Raw genomic sequence first — 19,854 nt, 5'->3', positions numbered from 1 at the left:
GCTTAGAAGATGATTTCAGTTAGATGAAAATGGCAGATAGAAAATGGTTTCAGATAGATGAAAATGACACTTAAGTCTGTAAAGTAAAATAGTTAAAATGGTAAAACCAGGACTATGTGACTTATTTGACTTCAACCAAAGGAGTCTTGGTCATCTGGGGAAGGAAATACTAAAGCCTAGAAATAATTTTTTTCTCTGTACTCTAGATAGGGCCTATCTTGTATAGTCAGTATCCTCTTCTGTTTCATACAGTGTGGTAGCCCTGACCCTCATGTCTAGTAGATGAATAACTGGATAGGTCAACATTTGGTAGCTCATGGGATCTGGTTATAACCTGGATACCGCTGAGAAACAGTTTTCTTATATAGTATAATGCATGATGTTATTCCATTATATTTTTAAATAAAATTACTTTGAACTCTAAAAGCCTACTAAACTGCTTGTTACTTATTCTAATTCTTTACTAAAGTATTTTATATGATTACAGATAAATTTAATGTTAGAAGTATTTCTCTTAGCACTCAGCATTTAGTCATTATAATTAACAGTGTCATAACTTTACTCTTATGATGTTCCTTTATTGATGATTTCAGATTTCTGATCTCCATGCTGAAGGAGATATGGATAAAAATGCTAACAGTGTATTGATAAAAAGCCTGAGCAGAACCCCATCTAGTTGTAGCAGTTCTCTGGATTCAATCAAGGCTGATGGGACCTCTCTGGACTTAAGCAGTAAGATTTTAATGAAGGCTAAATAAGATAAATCATCTGTTACTTGACTAATAATACATGTATTTCAGTTCAGGAGATATTTGAAATTTGTATAAGCTTTTTGGGAGTTATAAATAGTTGATAAGTAAAATAATATTTAGCTTATTTTTAATTCTTAGTTGTTTTAATAAATTGAGAAGTGTTATATTACAAGAGTGATTTTCTTAAGAAGCTTAAAATTAGTAGAAAAACATATATGGAGCCTTAAAACTAATATACTTTACCCTACAAATGACTGTCTTCCCAGAAGGATCCTAGCAGATAGCTTCAAGAGCATGAACCACACATAAACCTGAACAATAATTAAAATTAAGTTTACAATTTAACTTGTTCATCACTTGAATTTGCTTTACTTTTAGCACACCTTGGTAGTCAAATAGAATCACAGTTTCTCAGAGATACCGTTTGTGAAGAGAGCTTGAAGGAGGTATGAAAGTATTTCTCTTTTTTTTTAATAATTTTATTTATTATTTTGGCTGTGCTGGGTCATCTTTGCTTTGTGCAGGCTTTTTTCCAGTTTTGGCAAGCAGGGGCTACTCTCTGGCTGTGCACGGGCTTCTCATTACGGCAGTCTCTCTTGTTGAGGAGCACAGGCTCGAGGATGCTCAGGCTTCAGTAGTTGTGGCTCGTGCGCTTAGTTGCTTCGCAGCATGAGGGGTTGTCTCGGATCTGGGATAGAACCTGTGTCTCCTGCATTAGTAGGAGGATTCTTTACCACTGAGCCACCAGAGAAGCCCCTAGTTCTCAAATGCAACTGATTTTCTCATTTTGTTTTCTCTAATTTTTTTGAATTATGAAATATTTCAAATATACAGAAGACTAGTTTTCATTTTTTTTGTTAAGGACAGGACATGGCAATTATGTGGAGTAGAATCACAATTGGAAGGCCTACATTTTGTTGTTTTTCCCCCAATTTTACTATTACTGAATAAACTTAAGAAATAATATTAGATGAAATCTGCTAGTGTATAGGCTACATCAGAATAATATTTACACAAATATGCAAAGTACTTTAAGCTATATAGAAACAAAGGAGGTGGTTCTAGTCAAAATTGCTCGTACAAACTTTGAGCAGTGGTCAAAGTTTGAGCAATGGTCAAGTTTTACCTTGAATGGTCATCCTTTATTGATGATTTTTTTCTTTTTTTTTCTTTTTTCTTTTTCTTTTCTTTTTCTTCTTTTTTCTTTCCTCAGAAACTCAAAGATGGAAGAATAACAATAAAGGAGTTCTTTATACTTCTTCAGGTCCACATTCTGATACAGAAACCCCGACAGAGCAATCTTCCAGCCAAAGTAAGTACAATTCCTTGGCAAAATAGTCATCTCAGTTAAAATATATTGTAATTGTTTACTAAACTGTATCAAAGCAAGTGTTTATTAAAAAACAAAAAAAGAATCTAAGGAAGCAAATTTTCCTGCAGAAAATTTTGCTTTAGAAGGTACATTTGGGGTTAGCATAAAAATTGATTTTTAAAAATATGAATTTTGAAAAGGTGGAGGTTTTTTTTTCATTTCTTGGCATCTGTTTTGTTTTTTATACTTTTTCCTGAACATATGCTTTCCCCCATTATTATAAAAACCCAAGTATAGCAGAGGTTTTAATAAACATTTTTCAATATAAAAAATATTTAAAATCATAGAATACTTAAATAATGCAACCAAGAAATTTAGTTTAAAAGATTAATAGAAAACTCATATCATTTACATATAAAATTACATAGTTTTTTTTTAACTTAAGTCTGTTGAACATTTACAAAAATTAGGTATGCCCTTGATCACAAAGAAAAACTTGAGAAATTAAAAATGGAGATTTCCTGGACATCATCTGATCTTAATCCAATAAAATTAGAACTATTAAAAACACAAACATCTTGGAAATTAAGAAACACATTTCTAGATAATTCATATCAAAGAGGAAAGCAAAACTATTTAGAAAGCAAAGGAAAACAATCTATGGGATATACAACAGAACATACACTTAGCAGGAAATTAAAAGCCTCAGATACCATTGTTATAGAAGAGAATCTAAAAATAAAGGACTATTTAATACTTTAAGAAATTGGAAAATGAACAATAAAATGACATCTGTAAAAAAGGTAGGAAGACAGAATTCAGGTAAATAGTAAATTAATAAAATAGAAAACAAAAACTAGTAGAAAAGATAACAGATCTAAAAATTGGTACTTTGGGGGAATTCCCTGGTAGTCCAGTGGTTAGGACTCTGTGTGCTCTCTGCCAAGGGTTAGGGTTCCATCTCTTGTCAGAAAGCTAAAATGAAGCATTTAGTCCTTCATTTATTAGTGCAATGCAGCTAATAAAATAAAAACTGGTACTTTGAAAAGACAATTAAAAAAACTCTTAAAGAGCTTAATTAAGTCAAAGGAAGGCTTCTCCCTGTGGTCCAGTGTATAAGAATCCCCCTTGCAATGTAATGGACACCGGTTCAATCCCTGGTCTGGGAAGATCCCATGTGCCTCAGGGCAACGGAGCCCCTGCGATGCAACTACTCTGTGATGTACTACCCTAGCCAGTGCTCTAGAGTCCACGAACCATAACTGCTGAGCCCATGTGCTACAACTACTGAAGCCCATTAACCTTGAGCCCATGCTTCCCAACAAGAGAAGGAAGCCACTGCAATGAGAAGTCCATACTCGACAACTAGAGAAAGCCGGTGTGCAGCAGCAAAAACACAACTCAGCCAAAAATAAATCTAAAAAAGGGGGGGGAGAGAGAAAGCTAAAATACATATGATTGAGAAAGATGCATCCACAGATTAAAGGAAAGATTAAAAGAATTGTTTTAATCCTTCAACTGTGATGACAACTTTTAAGACCTAGATGATTTTTTTAGAAAAATACAAATTACCAAAATTAACCCAAGAACTGGATAACTCTCATTAACTACCATTGAATATTTGTTTTGGCTATACCACCTGACTTGCAGGATCTTAGTTCCCTGACCAGGGATTGAACTCACACCCTTTGCCATGAAAGTGAGGAGTCCTAACCACTGGACCACCAGGAAATTCCCACCGTTGAAATTTTTAGTTTGCAGTTTACCATTAAAATTGTCACTAGGACCAGATGACTTCTAACTTTTAAAGAATAGACCCACACATTTATGACAAAGATGCCCCTGTAGAATAGTGGCCTTTCCTATAAATGGTGTTGAATCAGTTGGCTATCTACAGGAAAAAAAATGAACCTTGATCCATACTTCACATTATACATAAAAAAAAAAAAAAAAATCAATCCTATACAACACCAAAGCACAAATGCCAAAATTAAAAATTGGACTTCATCAAAATTTAAAAATTGTGTCCTGCAAATGATACCATCAAGAAAGGGCATACACAACCCACAGAACAGGAGAAAACATTTGCAAATCACACATCTTAGCTGTGTATCCAGAATATTTAAAGAATTCTTACAACTCGAAAAAATAACCCAATTGGGGACTTCCCTGGTGGTCCAGTGACTAAGGCTCAGCGCTCCCAACTCAGGGGGCCTGGGTTAAATTCCTGGTCAGGGAACTAAAACCCATGTGCTGCAACTAAGACCCAGTGCAGCCAAACAAATAAAAATAATTAAAAAAAAAAGATAACCCTATTAAAAAATATCAAAGGATCAAAATAGACATTTCCAAAGAAGATATTCAAATGGCAAAACAGTGATAAAGGAAGTACAAATTAAAATAAGTTACCACTTCACACCCACTAGGATGCCTATTGCTGAAAATACAAAATAACAAGTGCTGGCAAGGATGTGAAGAGGCTGGAATTTTCATACATTGCTGGTAGACGTGTAAAATGGTGTAGCCACTTTGGAAGAGCTGGATATTTCCTCAAAAAGTTAAACAGAACTTTTATATGATCCACCAATTCCAATTCTAGGTATTTACCTAAGATAATTGAATATGTACCTCTGCACAAAAACTGATACATGAACATTATTCATAATAACCAAAAAGTGAACTGATTAGTGGTTACTTGAGGCTAAGATAGGGGTGAAGGAGAAAGGAATGACAGCTAATGGTTACAGGGTTTCTTTTAGAGGAATGAAAGTGCTCTAAAATTAGCTGGTGATGATGTTGCACAACCTTGTGAATATATTTTAAAAATCACTTAATCGCATACTTAGTGAATTATATGGTGTGTAAATTGAATCTCAATAAAGCTGTTTAGAAAGAAATCAATTACAGGAGGATTGTATATCTAAAGGTGAAAAGTAAATCAAAGATAGAAAGGAGAAAGATAAGCATCTTTTGGGTGCCCAACCTCGTTATTCTCATCACCATAATAGTGTCCCTTCCCTGTAGAATCCCCTCGCCTCAGCTGCAGATGGGAAATAGAAAGGTGTCTAGGTATGTATCTAGAGTCTTGGGAAATGCAGAAACAGTGCCAGGGGCCAGAGAAAGCAAAGGGGAAGTGTAAGAACAGAAAGGTTGCTGGCAGGGTAGAAGAGTGGAGGATATCTAGAAAGCTAATCTTTGAGGGATGAATCAAGGGACTATTAGTATGAATTAGTATGACTTCCCTTTGGTCTCAGGCTTTGTAGAGGTCAGGAAAGGCAGTGTTAGGGAAATATATCTGGGAAAGAACCATCAAGAGGGTAAGACAAATCAACTATACTTCAGTAAAATTAAAAAAAAAAAAAAAGATGGTAAGAAGAGTTCATGCTATCTCAGGAAAGAAATTTAAAAATCCCAAAGTAGGGACTTCCCTGGCAGTCCAGTATTTAAGACTTCATGCTTCCAGTGCAGGAGGCACAAGTTCCATCTCTGGTTGGGGAACTAAGACCACACACCTGCTGTGTGGTGCAGCCAAAAGAAGTATTTTTTAAAAAAATCCCAAAGTAGGGAAGGGCCAAAGAAATGGGTATTGTATGGGCTGTGGAAAAGGAGGTTCACAACTATGGGCATCTGTTACAGGATTTAGATGACCATGAATCTCCTTTAGTGTGGAACTGGGGAGGCATTCTTGAGGCAGACAGGGAGGTGTGTGTTTGGCACCCATGTGTGTGTGCAGTTGCAGGAGTTCAGCTGGTAGCACCAGCTAAAGATACTATGTAGAGATACCATATCGCTATATTGTGTAAGAAGAACTAATAACATAGTATTGTAGGTCAGTTATATTTCAAAAACAAACAAACTCATAAAAAATGAGATCAGATTTGTGGTTTACCAGAGGTGGGGATGAGGAAAGGGGGAATTGGATCAAGGCAGTCAAAAGGTACGAACTTCCAATTATAAAATAAATAAGCACTAGCGATGTAAAGTACAACATGATAAATATAATTAACACAGTTGTATGTTGTATATGAAAGTTGTTAAGAGAGAAAATCCTAAGAGTTGTCATCACAAGGAAAATTTTTTTCTATTTCTTTAGTTTTGTATCTGTATGAGGTGATCATTCAGTCAGTTCAGTCACTCAGTCGTGCCTGACTCTTTGCAATCCAGGGACTGCAGCACACCATACTTCCCTGTCCATCACCAACTCCCAGAGCTTACTCAAACTCATGTCCATCTGGTTGGTGATGCCATTCAACCATCTCATCCTCTGTCGTCCCCTTCTCCTCCTGCCTTCAATCTTTCACAGCATCAGGGTCTTTTCCAATGAGTCAGTTCTTCGCCTCAGGTGGCCAAAGTATTGGAGTTTCAGCTTCAGCATCAGTCCTTCCAATGAATATTCAGGACTGATTTCCTTTAGGATGGACTGGTTGGATCTGCTTACAGTCCAAGGGATTCTCAAGAGTCTTCTCCAACACCATAGTTCAAAAGCATCAATTCTTCTGCGTTCAGCTTTCTTTATAGTCCAGCTCTCACATCCATACATGACTACTGGAAAAACCATAGCTTTGACTAGACAGACTTTTGTTGGCAAAGTAATGTCTCTGCTTTTTAATATGCTATCTAGGTTGGTCATAGCTTTTCTTCCAAGAAGCAAGCGTCTTTTAATTTCATGGCTGTAGTCACCATCTACAGTGATTTTGGAGCCCCCGCCCCCCGCCAAAAATCTCTCACTGTTTCCATTATTTCCCCATCTATTTGCCATGAAGTGATGGGACCAGATGCCATGATCTTAGGTTTCTGAATGTTGAGTTCTAAGCCAACTTTTTCACTGTCCTTTTTCACCTTCATCAAGAGGCTCTTTAGTTCTTCTTCACTTTCTGCCATAAGGATGGTTATCTGCATATGAGGTTATTGGTATTTCTCCCTTCAATCTTAATTCCAGCTTGTGCTTCATCCAGCCTGGCATTTTGCATGATGTACTCTGCATATAAGTTAAATAAACTGGGTGACAGTATACAGCCTTGATGTACTGGTTCCTGATTTGGATGGTTCCATGTCTATTGTTTCATGTGATAGATGTTCATTAAACTTGTGGTAATCATTTCATGATGTATGTAAGTCAAATCATTATGCTGTAAATCTTAAACTTACACAGTGCTATATGTCAATTATATCTCAATAAAACTGAGAGAAAAAAAGGTTCTATGTTAGTGTCCCATGATCTCCTGCATGCCCAAGGAGTGTTTCATACCAAAATACTCCCTTTCAGTGCAGCTGTGAAACTACTGCAGGTACCCTTACCAGGCCTGAAATACCTAAGAACTGATAGTGCATAAATTGGGCACTTAATCAAAATAGATGAGGCGAGGGAAGGGAGTGACTTGTGCATGTAGGCCTGGACACAGGGAGCAGCAGTTTAACCCATGTGTTGCATTCCAGCATCAGCAGTTGCATTCAGCTGTATCCACAGTGCACAAGCCTGATATCCTCTGCATTTGACCTTCCTGGTGAACCTCTGGGAACATAGTCCTGTGTTTCACTTTGTGGTTATGAAGGTTCAAGAGAAACCTTACTCTTTAAAGAAAAAAACTTAGCTGTTATAGGAATTTTCAAACATATACAAAAGTAGATAATAGTTTAATGAACTTCTCATGTATCTATCACCAAACTTCAAAAATTATCAACTTCTGGGACTTCCCTGGCAGTCCAGTGGTTAAGACTTCGCCTTCCAATGCAGGAAGTACAAGTTTGTTCCCTGGTTGGGGAGCTAAGATCCCACATGCCTCCGGGCCAAAAAACAAAAACATAAAACAGAAGCATTGTTGTAACAAATTCAATAAAGACTTGAAAAAAATTAACAACCCTTGTCTCTATATTTCCCTACCTCCCCATCCTGTTGTTTTGAAGGAAATCCCAGGTATCATCAATTTATCTGTATTTCAGTGTGTATCCCTGAAAAGATGAGGACTCTTTAAACTATGTCCGAATATGATAATCTTATCTTTAAGTGATTAATTATTCAGTCAGTATTATATTTCCCTGATTGTCTGCATTATTTTCCAGTTTGTTAAACTGCAACCCAAATGAGATTGATAGCTCTTTCTTAATTATCTTTTAAAGTATAAGGTCCCCTTCCATAACCCTCTCTTCCCCCATCTCCCTTCTCTCTCCCTCTTTCGTTTTTTTTGAAGGAAACCAGATATTTCCATACTCTGCTAAGTATGTGTTTTGCCCATTATGCATACCCTAACTTTCATTTTAATGTGTCCTGTCCTTTGTATTTTCTGTAAATTGGCAGAGGCTTTATCAGATGACATGTTTTTGTTTTCCAAGTTTACTTTGTACTTGTCCTTCCATCATTCGTTAATGTCTGGTGATGATCACCATTAAGTTATCATTATCTAGATCTAGCAATTTATTAGGAGTTGTAAAGTAGTGATATCGTAATTTTATTCATTTTTTCATATTACGTCCAAATACTTATGTAAAAAAAAGTTCCTTTATCAAGTATTTGGCTCCTATATGAAAGTCAGCCATTTTCCCAAGGAGGCCTGATTTCTTTGAGAAGTATAGAGCTTTGATTTTTTTTTTTTTTTTAAATAAATTTAGCCTTAAAACTACTTTTTAAGAAAGAGAGTCATCATCAGTAATCATTGCCTTTAGCACCTTTTTACACTTTGACAACATTTAGAAAACGAGTTACAGATAGAGAAATGAAATTAAAACCTCATTTGTATTTCCTTTTAATTTATCAACTGAAAGGAGAGAATGAGAGGAAACTAAAGTTTATTAGATTATTTAGCAGGTCCTGAGCTTTGGTACCTTTTTAAAAAAACTTTTACTTTGATCTTAAGAGGTTGGTCAATATTGTGCCTATTTTATAGATGAGGCCAAAACCTAGAATGCTAAAATGGCCACACTGCCTAGGAATACTGGACATTTGTAGGGTTTTCTTTGGATTTTATATGTAATAGGCTAACTTGGTTTTTCCAACACTGCATTAAGGACATCAGAAAGTCATTGGGTTAGAGCAATAAGACATTTTTAAAATGTCCAAAAGACATTTTAAGACATTTTAAAAAATAACCAGATTTTTACTGCTTCATTTTCTGTATGCCAGAAAAGTCTGAGTTCAACCTGGGATAAAAGTAAGGATCAGGGCTAGTGAATGAGAATAGAAAAGAATAATCTTGGAAACTGGCATCTTTTATTTTTTTCTTTCAATAAAGAGGTTTTTTATAAGTTCGAATGTTCAGATATTGATAGTTTTAAAACAATGTGTAAAACTCAAGCAGGGTCTCTGTATCAATCTAGAGGGGTGGGATAGGGCAGGAGATAGAAGAGAGGTTCAAAAGGGAGGGGATATATGTATACCTATGGCTGATTCATGTTGAGGTTTGACAAAAAACAACAAAATTCTGCAAAATGATTATGCTTCAATTAAAAAATGAATTAAAAAAAACAACAAAGCCAATGTATAGCCATTTCTCTCTCCCACCCAGGTTTATTGAGGTGTTTATGCAAATAATGCATAAACATTTTCAAATCATTTTTAAGCGTATGTGTGGAACTTCCACAGTTCTCTAAACATCTGTGGGAAATGGACTTTGATTTCAGAGACTTTATTTCAAATTCCAACTGTAGTTTACTAGGTAGATGAATTTAAAGTTTTCCATTTTTCCTTTGTAGGAGTTGTAAAAGTAAGCACTCACGTTTCAAGCATTGTTTGAGACTCTTAACAGTCCTTGCACATGGTTTGGTCCTCATAATAGCAGTTTTAAGGGATTTTTTTTTTTTTTCCCCCAGTTTACTATAAACACATCACCTACTCTGGAAGACCTGATGTTGAGTCAATATGTTTACCGACCCAAGATACAGATTTATAAAGAAGATTGTGAAGCTCTTCGCCAGAAGATTGAAGAGTATGAAAGTTTCCATTTTTGTGTGTGTTTTGTTGGATGGGTGAATAATCTGTGTGACAAGATTTTGATTAGAATAACACTGGCATAGGAAAAGCTGACCGCATTAATTGGCAGTGTAATATAGTATATGGGAAAGAATTTCAGGTTTGTAGTCAGATGGAAGTTCAATTCTTGGCTACTTATGTAAGTTATTTAACCTTCATTTTCACATTCATCAATTGAGGATAATAATACCTACTTAGTAGTGTAGAAGTAATGTATATAATGAGCAGTAGAAGTAGTATATATAAGAAGTTTGCATGCCATTCTTAGCAAAGAGTGTGTCCTTAATAGGGATTCCCAGGTGACTTAGTGGTAAAGAATCCACCTACCAAGCAGGAGATTCAGGTTTAATCCCTGGGTGGGGAAGGTCCCCTGGAGAAGGAAATGGCAACCCTCTCCAGTATTCTTTCCTGGAAAATTACATGGACCAAGGAGCCTGGCAGGCTGTAGTCCTTGGGGTCACAAAAGAGTTGAACATGACTTGGTGACTATACAACAACAACAAAGGTCCTTATAAGCAGTAATTATTAGATTATGATATCATAAATTCCAAAAGAACATGTTTAAAAGAAGATAGTACCCTTTAGAGATTTATATAGTGCCTAAAGGTAAGATTGCCTTTGGGTTTATAGTTTTATCACATTTGCTCTTAATTTGCATTTATAAAAGAACATGGTTTTAATCAAGACTGTTGCTCAGTGGTTTGGTGTAAGTAGATGCAGCAGACTAATTTAAAAATTAGGTATATCTAGATTTTCACAGGTAAACCAAAACTTGCAACTCAAGGCAGTGTTTATATCATACTTATCTAGAACTGTCAAACTGAATTTGAACCAGTCTAACAGACAGAAAAGAAATGAAGTAATCTTTTAAGAATCATGTAGTTTTAAAACTTTTGGTGGTAAACACACTGTAGTGTACATAGATGTCAAAATATAATGTACACATGAAACATATAACCAGTGTTTTAAACCAGTGTCTTAAACCAATGTTACCTCAATAAATAAAAATAAATTAAAGGGAATTATAGTTTTAAAGGGCTTCCCTTGTGGCTCAGCTGGTAAAGAATCCACCTGCAATGCAGGAGACCTGGGTTCGATCCCTGAGTTGGGAAGATCCCCTGGAGAAGGGAAAGGCTACCCACTCCAGTATTGTGGCCTGGAGAATTCCATGGACTGTATATTCCATGGGGTTGCTAAGAGTCGGACACGACTGAGCGACTTTTACTTTCACTTTTCATAGTTTTAAAACTAGAAAGTTAAGATGTATTAAATTATAGTACTGCAAATTTGCCTGTTTCTGGCTTGTTCATTGAACAAACGTATTGAGCACCTCCTGAGTGCCAGGCGCAGGACTAAATCCTGGGGTTCATCCCTGAACAAGACAGGTTTCTTACCTTCATGTTATTTAAAAGAGTTGGGTGTCTCAGGATTTGTTTAAGAATGTTTTATTTTGAATAAAATAGATTCATTGCATAGAATGAAAGTTTGTTTAGATGTGCTCTACTGTTTGATTTTGTACCTATGTGCCTGTTTATAATATCTTCTAACTCTGATAAAATTTTATTCCCTATACTTATTAACAAGGTAACTTTGCTACTTTTATTAATGCTATTCTATAAAGGTGAGATAAGACTGAACTGAATTGGAAACTTTAACTTAATAGTTACAACTTTCCAACAATTATGCATTCACAAGCCCTTAAAGGATTCTTTATAAGCAACATATTGAGTTGACCAAAAAGTTTGTTTGGTTTTAAGTAAAAATAAAAGACATATTTTTCATTTCACCAAGAACTTTATTGAACAGTGTATTCATTAACCAAATAAGCTTCTTGACCAAAACAGTATTTTCATTTTGGAACAAGTTGATGCATTGAGATGAGAGTTCTATTTGGGAGGGAAATTTTTTTGAATCATAACATTCTTGAACTCTTCTACAAGTGTTGAAATAGACTGGCCACTATTCCTGAGTGAATTCCGTCTTTATGTAGAAAAGAACTAGGAAAAATTAAGTATGCCTGTAGATCTAAATTGAATCATTCGGGTTGACTTTTGAACTCTGTGCTAATTAACTTTTCTCTATTTAGATTAAAGCTTTCTACACTGAACCAAGATAAACTGTTGACTGATATAAATAGAAACCTGTGGGAAAAAATGAAACACTGCTCTGATGAGGAGGTACTTTTGTCTCATTTTCTGAATGGGAATCAGTATAGACATCACAATGTTTATTGTGAAATTAGTACCTGTTACTTGATAATTCGACTTCGCTGGTAGCTCAGCTGGTAAAGAATCCATTTGCCATGCAGGAGACCTCGCTTCAGTTCCTGGGTCGGGAAGATCCCCTGGAGGAGGGCATGGCAACCCATTCTAGTATTCTTGCCTGGAGAATCTCCATGGGCAGAGGAGCCTGAAGGGCTACAGTCCGTGGGGTCACAAAGAGTAGGACACAACTGAGTGACTAAGGCTCACACACACACACACATACACACACTCACACTTGATAATTAGTGGTGAATTCTTTAGTTTACTTCTCAGGTATAATATGTCAGTAAGATTTTATTATACATCAATGATTGTTAGTATAGAATCTTACATTTCTTACATGATCAATTTAATATATGAAATACATTTGAAATTTAGAGTTCCCTTCTTGTTTGCTTTTCACTTAGATTTAGATAGGGAAGAGATAGACTTTAATTGATTAAATGAGCAACTCATTTTATATTTGCCCTGATTGAAGTTTTATTAACTAAGAACCTGTCTATTTTCTAATTTGTAGTATAAATGAATTTTGTACTGGAATTATTCAACTGGAATCAAAGTTGAAATCTTTGGTTCTGGACTTAAGCTATTAAGTGAAATTAAATTTGCAAATAAGAAGCCCTAGGAATCCTAGTCTAGGATGGGCAAATCTTAGCACGTAGCAGCCTTCCCAGACCATTTGCCTTTTCTAACTCGTTTGTTTTAATGCAGTGTAATCTTTGACTTTACAGCTGAAGGCCTTTGGAATTTACTTAAACAAAATAAAGTCACGTTTTACCAAGATGACTAAAGTCTTCACTCACCAAGGAAAAGTGGCTCTATACAGCAAGCTGGTGCAGTCAGCTCAGGTAATTTGAGACCGTTAAGAGCTTAGAAAGATCTATTAAAGTTACTTTATAGTGATTGTGGAATATGAAGAATGTTCCTTAGGAGACATGTGAATGAGAGTTGGGCAAAAACTTAAAATTGTTCATAAGAAGTGAGGTTCAGTTTAACAAAAGTTGTAAATCCTGGCATCTTGAGTAATTCTAGAATATATTTACTAATATGGGTATATGTCTCATCTCAAATTATACATATTGAAATAAAACAATATAGAATTATGATCTTCCTTTGCTAAGGACTGTGCTCTGGTATTATCTTCCTCGTAATCCATACTCAGCTATATATGTGTATGCATGTATTTTTTAAAAATGGCATTTTCCAAAATGATCATCCTTGAAGAAAGGTCCTACATAAAAAAACTTTTCATTGGCAAATAAGTCTGGGAAGTGTTACATACAGTGTCCCCCTTTTGGAGAAATATAATAGCTAACATATTAAAGTCTAAGATCAGAAATCTTTTTTTATTTTTGTCTAAAAAGAAAAAATGCTATATTTATATTTGATCAGTGTTTCCCAAATTTATTTGACCATAGATCATTTTTATAAACTCTAAGTTATATATGTTAACATCTTATATTACATAGAAATCTAAAATAAAGTATAAAATATGAATTAATATTAATCTGTTATGTATGCTTAAAAAAACTTTTTTTAAGACATGACTTGAAGCTTCAATCTTTTAGATTTGCCCGTTCATGGGACTTCCCTGGTGGTCCAGTGGTTAAGACTCTGCACTTCCACTGCACAGGGCATGGTTCAATCCATGGTTGGAAACCAAAATCCCGCATGCTGCACTGCACACCCAAAACAAAAGTAACAACAAACAAACAAAAAGATTTGCTTGATCATAAATTAGACATAGCAGTTATGTTAGCAATTTGAACCATTTATAATGTTATAATGTTTTGTTTTGAGGTTTAACTTGACAGTCTTATGATATTGTGTGTTTAGAGTGAGAGAGAGAAACTTCATAAAAGGATAAATGAGATGGACGACATACTTAAGAAGATTGATAACTGTCTCACCGAGGTGGAAATAGGTAAAATATCGTGAATACGTTTCCAAAAGAAAATTCAATTGTATCTAAATCCTTCCCTACTTTGCTAGTAGCACTGTGCTGAAGCCTGGTATTTAGCAGCTTGAGACATTAAATTAGAGCAACTCCTTTACTGTGGTCATTCATAACATAATCAAGAAATACCCAAAATAATAAGTCTCTTTGGAAAACTCTTCATAACCTAGACCGTAATCTTGTGTTGTTTTTTAATAAATGAACTTGTTTATCCTTTCAGTTTGGTCTCTCATTATCCTGACTTGTTAATTTTGTCTTGAAACTGCTTTTTCAAAGATCACAAAATTTCACATAATCATCAAATTTGGTCGCTCTCAGTCCTTAGCCATCTAGATCTCTTTCAGTATTTGACACTGCTGATTATTCTTTTCTTCCTGAAACGTTTTTCTCCCTGAACTGTATGATATTGCTCTATCTTGATACTATTCTTTTCTCCTGACTGTTCCTTTTAGCTCCTCTGTTGTCCCTTATCTAACTAACCCCTTGTGTAGCATTCATCTGTTCATTTCTATATTTTCTCCCCTAATACTTTCATCTGCCTTAACAATTATGTTTATATGAATGATTCCCAAATTCAGTTAAATTCATCCAGCATTTGTTCAGCACCTACTACCTGCCAGATACTGCACTTAGTGTCAGAAAAAATATATACACAGATTTTTGCCCATTTTTAAATATTTATTTATTTAGGCTGCTATGGGTCTTCACTGCAGTGTGCAGGCTTCTTTAGTTGTGGCATGTGACATCTTAGTTCCCCAAACAGGGATGGAACCCGAGCCCCGTGCTTTGGAAGCTTGGAGTCTTATCCACTCGACCACCCGGGATGTCCCAGATTTTTGCATTCAAGTGACTTGTAATCATTTTGCATGAGGGCATCTTTCTCTTTCTCTTGAGTTCCAGACTTAACATTTCCAGCTTCTTGCTGAACCTTTCAACAAAAGTGTCCTTTAAGCACCTTAAACATTATGTGAAAAAATGGAAGTTATTGTCTTCCATTTTCAAAATAATATCTGAAAATTTGTTGTCTATGATACTTCTCATTTGTATTAACAGTGTCATCATTCTTATAAATTGTAAAAGGCTCAAAACCTTTCTTGTCTTTGAGTTTCTCTTATCAAATCCTGTTATATCCGCTTCAGTATCTTCTGTATTCTTCCCCATTCCCATTAACACTATCATTAATTCTGACATGTGCTATTTCAGATGTTCTAACTAATCTTTCTACACTCTTAATTTCATTCTATCTCTTTCCAGTCCAACCTGTACATTGCTGCAGGTTTAATAATTATAAAGGACAGTATTCATTATGTTCAGTTCAGTTCAGTCACTGTCATGTCCCTCTTTGCGACCCAGGGACTGTAGCACAGCAGGCTTCCCTGTCCATCCCCAGCTCCTGGAGCCCGCTCAAATTCATGTCAGTTGAGTTGGTGATGTCATCTAAACATCTCTGTTGTCCCCTTTCCCTCCTGCCTTCCATCTTTCCCAGCATCAGGGTCTTTTCCAATGTGTCAGTTCTTCTAATCAGGTGGCCAAAGTATTGGGAGTTTCAGCATCAGTCCTTCCAATGAATATTCAGGACTGATTTCCTTTAGAATTGACTGGTTGGATCTCCTTGCAGTCCAAGGGACTCTCAAGACTCTTCTCCAACACCACGGTTCAAAAGCATCAATTCTTTGGCACTCAGCTTTCTTTATAGTCCAACTCTCACATCCATACATGACTACTGGAAAAACCATAGCTTTGACTAGACAGATCTTTGTTGGCAAAGTATTGTCTCTGCTTTTTAATATGCTGTCTAGGTTGGTCATAGCTTTTCTTCCAAGGAGCAAGCATCTTTTAATTTCATGCATGCAGTCATCATCTGCAGTGATTTTGGAGGCCCCCAAAATAAAGTCTGTCACTGTTTCCATTGTTTCCCCATCTGTTTGCCATGAGGTGATGGGACTGGATGGAACCCATGATGGGACCAGATGCCATGATCTTCATTTTCTGACTGTTGAGTTCTAAGCCAGCTTTTTCACTCTCCTCTTTCACTTTCATCAAGAGGCTCCTCAGTTTCTCTTCAATTTCAGCCATAAGCGTGGTATCATTTGCATATCTGAGGTTATTGATATTTTTCTTGGCAATCTTGATTCCAGCTTGTGCTTCATCTAGCCCAGCATTTCGCATGATGTACTCTGCATATAAGTTAAATATGTAGGGTGACAATATACAGCCTTGACGTGCTCTTTTCTCAACTTGGAGCCAGTCTGTTGTTCCGTGTCCAGTTTTAACTGTTGCTTCTTGACCTGCCTACAGATTTCTCAGGAGGCAGGTAAGGTGGTCTGGTATTTCCATCTCTTTAAGGATTTTCCACAGTTTGTTGTGATCCACACAGTCAAAGGCTTTGGTGTAGTCAATAAAGCAGAAGCGGATATTTTCCTGGAACTCTCTTTTTCTATGATCCAACGGATGTTGGCAGTTTGATCTCTGGTTCCTCTGCCTTTTCTAAATCCAGGTTGAACTTCCAGAAGTTCTTGTTCACATACTGTTGAGGCCTCACTTGGAGAATTTTGAGCATTACTTTGCTAGCGTGTGAGATGAGTGCAATTGTGCAGTAGTTTGAACATTCTGTGGCATTGCCTTTCTTTGGGATTGGAATGAAAACAGACCTTTTCCAGTCCTGTGGCCACTGCCGAGTTTTCCAAATTTGCTGGCATATTGAGTGCAGCACTTTAACAGTATCATCGTCTAGGACTTGAAATAGCTCACCTGGAATTCCATCACCTCCACTAACTTTGTTCGTAGTGATGCTTCCTTAGGCCCACTTGACTTCAGACTCAGGGTGTCTGACTCTAGGTGAGTGATCACACCATCGTGGTTATCTGGGTCATGAAGATCTGTTCTGTATAGTTCTTACATGAATTCTTGCTACCTTTTCTTTTATGTTACTACCCTGAAAAACTTCTGCCTTTCCATTTATTACAAAATAAAGTCCAAACTTCTGAGCTTGACATTTAGTGTTCTCAACCATCATTTTCAGATATTCCCTTCTTACATGATTTTTACTATTATTCCCTTACACATCCTAAATTCCAACCTTTCCATTTATTACAAAATAAAGTCCAAACTTCTGAGCTTGACATTTAGTGTTCTCAACCATCATTTTCAGATATTCCCTTCTTACATGATTTTTACTATTATTCCCTTACACATCCTAAATTCCAACCAAATCTTGTCATTTCTATGCAGTTCTGCCACTTTGTGTTTACCTAATACATTCTCCTTATATTTTTTACCAAGGGATAGTGTTCTCTCTCTTGAGCTGCTTTGGCTATTTTATTGTACCTATCATGTCTAATTGTAATTATAGTTACTTCTATATAGTTTACTTTTCTAATTAATTTGTAAGCTCCATGGAGACAAAGATCAGCTTTTATTTTTCCCCATATCCTTCAAAGTTCTTAGCACTATGCTTTGCACAGAAAAAGTGCCTGGTGCATATTTTCTGCATTGAACGGGTAATAAATATATGAAGTCCATAGTCTTAGACTATCACACCCCTTTGTTCATTACCTTGCTTTTTCACTTCATGGAAAAAAAATAGAAGCCATTAAGGCCAGAATTTCTAAACTTTCTGCTACAAAACAAATGAAACTTTTATATATCTGTATCCATTCTTTCATCCTTCCTTTCTTTTCCTTAAGATCAATCTCTCCACCTAAATTTTGAATTGCAGCCTCTCCTGTCTTCTCAGGAATCTTATTGCACTGACTTCCACTTATCTCTTGTATTTACAACCTCTCTGTCTCCTCCACTGAATATATTCACTTCTCACCTTTAAAAGTACCAACAATCATACTCTTTCTCTAGCTGCCACTGAATGGCTCTCTCTTTCTGTCTTCTTTCTTCATTATTCCTTGAGCAAATTACGAAGTACCTATCATGTGCCTTGTATAGTGCTTGGTGCTAAGACTGCTGTAGTGATTAAAAACAGAACTTTATGCCCTTATGGAGTATTTTTTTTTTTATTTGTCAATTCTCCCATTACTATCTTTTAATTCAAACATTCATACATTAAGAAAGGCTTCCATACTTTAATTTTTTACAGTACTATACAGAGCTCCAATACTATTTCAGTTTCAAATTATAGGAGATCACATTCAAATATGTTTGGATTTGACAATTTGCTTTTACAATATTGAGGAAAGATTATAAGCATTAAATAGTTTTATGGTAACTGCTATGGAAGAGTGGTTCCATGGTGCTGTAAGTTCCTGAAGTAGAAATCTAACTGTCGGGTCAGGAGAGGCTTCCCTTTGAGGAAGTGGCATTTAAGCCAAGATCTGAAGAATAAGTCGGGGCTAAAGTGAGAAGGGAGGGAAAAGCAGACTGTTCAATATGAATAACACAGACAGAAGCCTTTCTTTGGAAAAGAATATACCAAGTAAAAGGATCTAAAATAAGGCAAATGTGGCTAGAATAGAAAGAACAAAAGGGAACATAGTCTGAGATAAAGCTGGAGATGCCAGCTTTAGGGACCAGGTCAAGGAGGGCCTCTTAAGGAGTTTTGACTTTTTCTGAAATCAGTGAATAGCTATTTGAAGGGTGTTAAGCATTGGCTGTAAATTAAGAAGTTAAGCAGTTATTGGATGGTATGGTTAATAAAGGACAATAACTTATATAAATGGAACTTGGTAGTGGTGAAGGAAAAAAGTAGATTCAGAAAATATTTCTGAGGTAAAAGTCTAAACTTGATTTGGATGTGGAGAGAGAGAAGGCTTTTAAGGATGATTCCAAGGTATCAGAAATAAATTTAAGTATGTGTGTGTCCATTTATATATGTGTATGTGTTCCTGCTTAGTCCATGGGGTTGCCTAACAATAATTTTGATGTATGCAAATTATGTATAAACAATTTACATCTGCCACTAGAAGCAAGTCTTCTTATGAAATTATTATTGTATCTCAATGCTTTTTTGTCAAGGAAAAGGTGGGTTAAGATCAATGCTTGTGAAATATTCTTAACACGACATTTTGGGACCATCTCTTCTTTTCATCTCTGGTTGTTTAATTATTTTTGACTGAGTTATTTTAATTCATGGTCTACTTTAGAAACTAAGAATTTGGAGGATGAACAGAAAGACAGTCCTGTGGAAGAACTGAATTCTGAAGTGAGAGCTGCAGAGAAAGGTAACTGATTTAATTAGGGAGATAAATGGGGAAAAAGTCTTCTATTCTGAGTTTTTTATTTAAATGAGATTAATGAGATAGACTTTTCAATAAAACAGATGATTTTTATACCAGTATTTTAATGTGTAGATTCTGATAGATTTGTTTTTGTTTTTCTTTTCAAAGAACTGGAACAGCTGAAAACTGAGGAAGAAAAGCTTCAAAGGTTAGCCTTCAGTTTGTTAGAAAATATGCTAACCTCCACATGGTTAAGTGGTTTCCAACCTCCAGAAACTGACAAGGTTGAGAACATGAATATTGACTAAGGTTGAGCCAGGGCTTCTACTCCACTTTGAACTTGACCTTGGAAGCCATCTTAGCAGTATACTCTAAGCATTTATTGCTTACAAAGCATTAATCCAAGGTAGTAGTTCTCAAGCTTGTGTAATATCAGGA

The 19,854-nt window shown here is 35.8% G+C and overlaps 1 protein-coding gene across 1 annotated transcript in view; it reads left to right on the top strand.

Annotated features, from left to right (window-relative positions):
* Positions 1-19,854, top strand: part of KNL1 (kinetochore scaffold 1) — a 70,944-nt gene that overhangs the window by 39,410 nt on the left and 11,680 nt on the right. The window contains 9 exon segments of the mRNA XM_061157571.1: positions 594-732; positions 1,131-1,198; positions 1,966-2,064; positions 9,868-9,983; positions 12,114-12,204; positions 13,023-13,139; positions 14,128-14,215; positions 19,342-19,419; positions 19,585-19,624. Of these exon segments, the coding sequence (XP_061013554.1) occupies positions 594-732; positions 1,131-1,198; positions 1,966-2,064; positions 9,868-9,983; positions 12,114-12,204; positions 13,023-13,139; positions 14,128-14,215; positions 19,342-19,419; positions 19,585-19,624 (836 nt within the window).

The sequence above is a fragment of the Dama dama genome, chromosome 12 (genome assembly GCF_033118175.1).
Source record: "Dama dama isolate Ldn47 chromosome 12, ASM3311817v1, whole genome shotgun sequence".
Taxonomy (NCBI): domain Eukaryota; kingdom Metazoa; phylum Chordata; class Mammalia; order Artiodactyla; family Cervidae; genus Dama; species Dama dama.
The sequence above is the reverse complement of the archived record's forward strand: the minus strand, read 5'-3'. Positions and strand labels throughout refer to the sequence as shown.